Source organism: Phaethon lepturus, unplaced genomic scaffold (genome assembly GCF_000687285.1).
Source record: "Phaethon lepturus isolate BGI_N335 unplaced genomic scaffold, ASM68728v1 scaffold20738, whole genome shotgun sequence".
In the NCBI taxonomy this organism is placed as follows: domain Eukaryota; kingdom Metazoa; phylum Chordata; class Aves; order Phaethontiformes; family Phaethontidae; genus Phaethon; species Phaethon lepturus.
Window position 1 is genome coordinate 90649 of NW_010557158.1, and position 8265 is coordinate 98913.

General features: G+C 41.8%; 1 protein-coding gene across 1 annotated transcript in view; it reads left to right on the top strand.

Annotated features, from left to right (window-relative positions):
• LOC104625152 (AT-rich interactive domain-containing protein 1B-like) overlaps positions 1 to 8265 on the top strand; it is a gene marked incomplete at its 3' end in the record, with an annotated part of 66889 nt that overhangs the window by 32791 nt on the left and 25833 nt on the right. The window contains exons 4-5 of the mRNA XM_010292703.1: positions 1028 to 1207; positions 7563 to 7890. Of these exons, the coding sequence (XP_010291005.1) occupies positions 1028 to 1207; positions 7563 to 7890 (508 nt within the window). The remainder of the gene's footprint in view (positions 1 to 1027; positions 1208 to 7562; positions 7891 to 8265) is intronic.

An 8265-nucleotide genomic window follows, 5' to 3' on the forward strand; every position in this document is an offset into this window, starting at 1 on the left:
GCAGCAGGGCAAAGGCTGTTCTTTGGTACACTCGTGTTTTGCTTCAGAGAAGCAGGAAGATGAAATTTAATATGCGAGCAGAAGATAAAAGAAAGTGAAATTGCTCCAGAAATCAGACATTGCTGACTCCCCAGCACATCCTTTTCGATACTGAAAGCAGCACTAAAACGTTTCAGCGTAAAATGTTAGAAAACCAGCATCCCTGCATAGACAGTTCGTGGGCAGGACTGCAGGATTTTTCCCAGTTCATGAAAACCCCACCATGAAACCTTCTTCTCCTCCTATGTAATAGGCTTACTTCTCTTACTTTATATGAAGCGTCTAGATTTTATAGCATTTCACTAGGTCTCTTGCTGCAGTTTTTGAACCTTAAATTAAATTGGAATTCATTATTACGTTTATGAAAGGGAAGAAGGAGAGAACGCAATACAGGTGTGCTGGGGACAGACCAGAAGAAAAACCTAGAGCAAAAGTACACACCGAAACAACTTTGTTGTCTGGCTGGCATGACTAGTCTTCACATAACAGAAATTTTATATCCTGAGAGTCAGTGGGAAATAGGAATATTTACAGTGGATTTCTGTATGCTGAAGTTATGTGTTTTGGTAGCAGCACACAATTTTGGAAGTTAAAATATTCCCACCGTAAGTCATCCCACCATAAGTCATCGGGCAAATTCCCTACTACTTACTAGGTAATGCAGATAATTGCCTTTTTTTTTTTCCCTGAAGATGGTTTTAATTTTATAATCAGCAGGCATTTGTAACTAAGCAGGACTGCCCTGTCTGTCTTTTACAAGTAAAAGTTTTTGAGCCTTCTATACAGGTTTAGGTTTTGGCTGTTGAGACTGCTTTGCTGACTTGGCAATGCATTTGTTTCTGTTCGTATGAACAATAGCACTTTTCTGGGTATCTTCAGTCTGAAAATGACTAAAGAGGGTTGGGGTTTTTTTTAATGTCAAAGATTCCTTAAATAAAGAACAGTTACCTGAATATTAATTTTTGCTTTGGCGATTTTTTCCCTTTAGGTTTTATGGCAGGCATACAGAGGAACCCCCAAATGTCACAATATGGACCTCAGCAAACTGGACCTTCCATGTCACCACACCCCTCACCTGGAGGCCAGGTGCATCCTGGAATCAGTAGCTTTCAGCAGAGTAATTCAAGTGGTACTTATGGGCCTCAGATGAGCCAGTATGGACCACAAGGTAAAATGCTTGCTGGTAATATATATGATAATTTTTATATATGTATTTGTGAGATGTAGAGAGAGAAATACATATCTTGTGTATGTAGGTAGGTATGTGATTTCTTAAAAAGAAAAACAACAAAACCCACAAAAGCACAACACCCTCCCCGAAAAAAACTAAACAAATGAAACTGTCATTCAGAGATGGAGCTGCACCTTGTGGAAGAAGCTGCTTGTGTTATTAGCACCTTTCTCTGTATAAAAATAGCAACCTTAAATTGGGTAAGGAAATGATGAATCTGTTGCATTGCCAGGGCCATTGTTTAGGAACCCAAGCATGTCATCTGTGCGATGAGGCCACGTTTGACCAAGCATGGATAAGGGTCACAACACCAATCCCAAAATAGGACTTCTTTTCTTAGGTGGAATCCCAAGGCCGATCTGAAATTGCGTGGTGACTGTGAGGGTTAAAGTCTTCTAATGAGCATAATAATACGGTGGCTACTGTGTGAATATAGTATTGGGCTCTAATGCATACAGTTTGTGAATCTTAACTAACCCTTCAGACTGAGAGAGGCAGTTCCTTTTCTTTTGCTTGTTTGACAGAATTGTTGGAGGACTAAAACAAAAATAGAATACACAATTTCTGCCCCTGGACATTCAGTGCATACAACGTTGAACTTGTCTATTGTTTTGCGTTTAATGGACAACCTTTATAAAGTATGCATCTGTTTAGGGGTTCAATGAACTTTAAGTCAAGACACAGAATATATAAGGGGCAGTATTTTCTTTAGAGGTACATAAAGAAGCTCTTCTATTTCAGCACTTCCTATTATTGCTTGCTTTGTTAAAATCGTCAAAAAGGACTGGAGCCAGCGATGGGAAATTCTGTAAGGGCTCGGTAGCTTGCCCATGCTAGCAAGGATGGTTATTTTAGTCTCCAGGCTTTCTGAGAACAAGTTTTGATGTTTGTTTGCAGGGAGCCTTGCTGCCCTGCGCAATGTTCCTTTCTGTTTCATCTCTGGGTCACGTTTGTTGTAGAGTTCTGAGCACAGGGCTACAAGCCAAGACTTCCCAGTTTCTAAATTTGGCTCTGCGTTTTACACCATCTTTCAACTTAGGCAAGTAGATTCCTTTCTCTGCTTCGCTTTCCTTAACTGTAAAATGGGGCTAGTAATGCCTTATAGCCATGTGTGAAGATTAATTGCCTAACTCCAGTTGACTGGTGCTTCCCTTTTATTTGGAAAGCATTTTGTGGCCATAAAATGCTGTCCAAGTGCTTATTTTTATCTGCACAGTGAGCAACTAGCTTAACTGGTAAAAATCCAGTGGATTTATGATGTGCTATCCTGACTTCCAGCTGTACTGCTGCTGCTGAGATTCCGAACCATGGGAATAGTGGTGTCAAGCACAGTAAAACATTAGCCATCCACACTGATTGAATGGAAAGGTTTTTGTACTAAATCAATGCATTTAAGTAACACGCCGAATACTACTTTCTTTTTTGCTTGAGTTCAGCAGTTCTTTTCCTCCCTCTGTAGATGAAAGTGCCTATGTAATGATTTTATGGGTCGCGGTCAGGAAGAAACGGCTATTAAAAAGTGAACTTGAGGGGCAGGAAGAAAATGAGCATCATTGTCATTAACAGGCCGTTTCAGAAGGGTCTGATGAATAGTGTGATGGATGAAAAGCGTGTTCTCCTGCCAGCTCTTGCAGAGTACCAGTGATCCTGTGCACTGGTCATCATAAAATTAGGGCCCTGCAGACTTTCAGCTCTACAGGTAACAAATAGAGCAGAAAAATACTACGTTTTCACCAGGCTAATATAACTGTTAATGAAAACTGGGGATAAAGATGGTGATATTTCAAAGTCATGTATTTACCTGGATTTAAGTTTTTTATAGCATTTTTTGTGAAAGTAATCTATAATTGCATCTCTTACAAAGTACAATTATATGCCAGAAATGAAGAATATATGTTACTCCATTTGCCTTTTATTGCCAAAATAACAAATATATTAAAAAATACCTGGGTTGCAACAGACTTCTTAAATTATTAAACTAAAATAATTCTCAAGGATTTTACTTGCTTTCTGCATATTCACGGAGGCCATTCTCCAGAATATTGTTAAGCATAGGCTGAGTTTGACAGTACTACTTGTATTTTGATATATGTCTCAGAACATTCTGTGACATTAAGCTTTTAGTCTGAATGCTAGATTTCACTGTGTGCTGTCCTGAAGACTGTTGCTCAAGGCTGGTGTCCTTCCTCTGCAGTGGAATTGCTCACCATGGTAAAAACTACACCAGTAAGTTTGGGTTGGAGGAATTAGCCCCCAGTTCATGAGAGCAGAATGATCCATTTCATGCATATGGCTGATTTATTTGGTTTTCATGTGTTTACATGACACTTAGATCTATAATAAGAGTAGAATATATTTTCCCAGGAAGCAATTTTGTGCTGGGGACCTAGTCTAATCCTGTGAAACCATTTCCTACAAAAATAAAAAATGGCTTTGGCTCCACACTTCTGTATGTCTGTGATACAACACAGGAGCATGCAGTACAGAACATCGGTTTTAATTTTGAATTCAATCCCGGCATTTTCCTGTCCCCAGGAATAAAAAAAAAAAAAAAAGGCAGAACGAGAATGGAAGCTGTTACTGAAAGAAACAGTCTCTTTGGTTTGTACTTGGACAACATCTAGCTTGGGGAGCTAATGAAGCCCTGGTCTATGACCCGAGTATCAAACTGCTGCCACAGCAAAATGTCCCTTAAATGCACTCTGGAGAGCAGTTGGATGCTGTAGTCTGTTGGGTCTTTTAAGAGTGGGGCTGAGAAAAACCTCCTGTGGATCAGTAAAACATGTCAGAAATGCATCCCACTCCCTAACTTTTCCTACTCAAATCAGCAGTAAAACTGTTCTGTTTGGGTGTAATAGAGAGAGAAACCACTACTGAATATGTTTGACCCTCAACCCCAGAACTTCACAGTAAGTTAAACCCCCTTTTGGTCATGGTACGCTAATATGAATTGAGTATTTGTGCTTTGTAACCTTTGATGTTGGACTCATTTCACAAAAGCACTTTGCTATCTAGATCCCACTGATTTTAATCCTAGTTTTTAATTAAAGTGGTAGCATCTTAAGGATGAGATGCCCTAATTCTGGACCTCAGAATCCAGGCCCACATATGCAACAGCCTGTGGAGTCAAGACTTAAATATCAACTGTATCTACTGAAGTCCCCTAGGTAAAACAGTTTCAGAAGAATTCAGAACAGTACATTTAAATCATCTGTAGAAGAAATGCTTGATGGTTAAGTGCACATGTAAACAACTCTAGAATGATTTTAAGATACTATTTTTAATACTGTGACTCTGACCTGTGTCTCTAAAGCAGAGATCAAAACTAACAGATAGTTCCCAAATTTCCCTCTTTTCAGCTTGCCTAGAAATGGCAAGATATCAGAGCACTTTGTTCAGCAAACTTGGACAAAGTGGACCAGAGTTTCAGCAGTAAGTACGAACATCTGTCTTTGGCAGGTTGTTAGTAGGCTTTTTTATATTTTATCTTCATTACACATTTTTTTCCCCTTCCTGATTTCAGTTACTGCTTTGCTTTTTCTTGTGCATTTGAGATGTTGCCTCTCTGGGTACAATTCTACTCTGCCAAGGGGGAGTTGAAATCAAAAATCCCTCGGATCTGGAGGGGAGGAGTTGTTCAGTAGTGTTGTACAGCCACTGTTGCCAGGCTTGTACCCACTTGAAAAGTGTGGGCTCTTGGACTTGGCTGCCTGACACGTCCAGCTGATGTGGGCTGGCCTAGCATCTGCTGCATTCATTGTGTTTAATGCTGCATCCATCTGTTTTCTGTCAAAGCCACTGCCAACAAATTACTAATCTATTAGAGAAACATGGAAATAAGATTGCAGTCCTCGTTCCTGGCAATTCCTCTTGCATTTTGTTTGGCTTTTGTTTTGCCTTTTTTTTTGTGGTCTGGGAAAGGTATAAGAATAGCTAGTACTTGAGGTATTGAGGAAATGCTTAGGGGGAAAAAAAAACATGGAAAAAACATGGAAACTTGTTTTCCTTACTGAAAAGATACCACTTCCCTGTACTTTTGAACGTGTATCCCTGGAGATGAATGATTAGGAGCTATTTTAACTGAGCCACATATTTTTACGGAGAGGATTCTAATGTTTTTTTTCTGTGTTGTGCTTACACTGGAGAAGCCAAAAGACGAAAGAAGAGATTTTTTTGTCCCAACTCAAAATAGCATCAAAACAGCAATAGTATTTAGCATTGGTGTTTGCTTCTCCAAGCAGGCTGCCGAACCGTACTTTGTCGACCCTAACTGGCAAAACAAATTGGCTTTATGTAAATTGGACTGACAGTGGCTCTCAGTGATGATGAATATCGGGTCTGCTAGTCTAGGGATGGAATTTGCTTCACTTTGGGAAGCAGTGTTACTAATAGCATGTACACATAAAATGTGTTAGCTGTCTGTGTGTGATCTTTGAGCGCACATATACACCACCTTGCTGCATTACATTTTTCTTGCACAAAGCAGCTGGAGAACCGGAGCAACATCTGAGTTGTGTGTTACACCTTTAACACTAAGCAGAGCAGTGTGAAACCAGTGAACCCTTCAGTTTGTGGTCACCTACGTTGGATCAGAAGCGTGCCTTGAGCAGGTCTCAGCAGCCAAAACCCTGGCTAGGGGCAATGGCTCGCTGAACAGAAGAAGATAGTCAGCTGCCAGCAGCCGAGCCTAGAGGAGAAGGAGAAATGACAGGACAGTCTGAAGTCAGCATAAAGCCGAATCTGGAGCCTTTCATCTCTGTTGAACCACATATCGGGGATCCTTATGTGAAGACCCCCAGGCAGAAACTTGGTTTCTAAAGCAGAAGAGAATTGTTGCTCCATTTCCTTGGGAAGCGTAGGTCTCGCGCGTTCTTGCTGAGGAGAACTTGTAGCAGAGTGAGTCAGTTACCGGGTGCGGAAGAGGGGAGGATTAGCCAAAGCACAGCAGCAGGAGCGTATGAATTAATTATGTGTGCATTCAAGTGATGGATGAATATATTTCTTTTAAATATAAACACGAGTTGCACGCCACCGACTCCTCTGCCTGGTAGCTGAGGCCTGAGGAGAGACATGGCTGATCTCCACGTTCAGAGGAAGAGTCCAAGGGCTGCTGCCTTTGAACGAGCGTGGGAATATCTGAGAGTAATCAGGAAATTCTGCTCTGTGGCATCCCACAGGGAGGGAACGGGTCGCGTTTCCACTAATCTGGATGAGATGGAAATAAAGACAAGTCAAAACTGATGACTGAAGTAGTGTAATGTGATGCGTTTCCTAAAATACTTTTCTGTCATATCTTTAACTTTTTTTTTTTTCCTCTTTCTCATGCTGCTTGGGTTTGTTTCTGTAACACTGAATGCTTTTTCTTGAGCTTCCAGCATGATAACGAAAATCGGCACTCAAATGAGTTAAGCTGCTGCAAGCAGAGCAGTTTGCTGCAGTGACAGTGTAGATTGGGGTCAGCCAGGTTTTCATGCCATCCTTCCTAAGGCACCTGTTTACATTAGAATCGTTGTACTATTGCTGATTGCTCTTGTAATACTAATTTTCCCAGAAGATATGCACTGTAAGCTACCACCCCTTCGGCTGGCATAGCCAAACTTCGAACTTACCAGGAAGGCAGGGTGGGGCAGGCAGGAGAGGGCCGGGCAGCCGTCCTCCCTGGTCTGTGCCAAAGCATCTCTGACACAAATGGGCAGAATGGTTAGGGGCAAGAAGCCGGTGAGAATAGCCTGTTGCTGAAATTGCAGAAAGATGAAGAATAAGAACATGTAATCACAGATAAAAGATTCTCCCTTGAGCTTATGTAAGGGGTTTCTCACATGCCACATATGCCTTTACTGCTTAAGGCAGTTTTGTACTGTGTGCTACGTTGTTAACCCTCTGGAGGCTGTGCTTTTCCGTATTTGCTGTTATCCCATGACATATATTAGGCAGAAAATGTTTGAGGGTACATGAATATCAGGGTCATACTATCATTCAGGTTGGAAGAGTGCTCAGGAGTTGCTCTTGGCTGACATTGTATTCAAATTGGGGTCAGATATAAGATCAGAGCGGGTTACTTGTGGCTCTATCCAACTGGGTCTTGAAAACCTCCAAGGAGGGAGTCTGCACAACCTCCTCAGGCAGCTTAATCCACTGTTTGTCCTCATGGTGAAAAAGTTGCTCTGCCTTTGAGGGCACCGCAATTCACTTTAGTTCACATGCATAAGTTCTGCAGCTGCTAACTTCCTAAATAGAAATATTTGCTTAAAAGTTTAATGTTTTTCTCTATGCTTTTTATCATTTTGTTCAGGAAACTACTCCAGACCACCGACATACAGCGGCGTGCCCAACACAAGTTACAGTGGCCCAGGACCTGGCATGGGTATAAATGCCAACAGTCAGATGCATGGACAGGGGCCAAGCCAGCCTTGCGGTACCATGCCCCTGGGACGCATGCCATCAGCGGGGATGCAGAGCAGACCATTTCCTGGAAACATGAGCAGTATGACCCCCAATTCTCCTGGCATGTCTCAGCAGGGAGGCCCTGGGATGGGCCCACCCATGCCAACTGTGAACCGTAAGGCACAGGAGGCAGCTGCTGCAGTGATGCAGGCTGCTGCAAACTCCGCTCAGAGCAGGTATGCATCCAGCTGAAAGGAGTTTAAACAAGTGGGAATGTTTTTCTTGTCACTTCTGAAGTAATGGCACTATATAGGTGTATGCATATGCATTTATACATGTTCTAACTGTGCCTTCACCTCTGGGAGGAGAGGGCATGTGGGAGGAATACTTTTCCTTAAACCTAAGGGGAAGGCATGTTATCATGTGTTTGAACTATCCTCTCAAAAAGCCGCTGTGACAATGGAGATGACAGCCACTTCCAGTTTGGTTCTTGGCACTATACACTTTAGGAAAACTCACAGGGTTGCAGTGACATTAGGGAGTTAAAAACAAGCCCTCTGCAACTTAAAATTGATTAGCTGGATATATATTTTTTTACCTCTGGTAGGGAA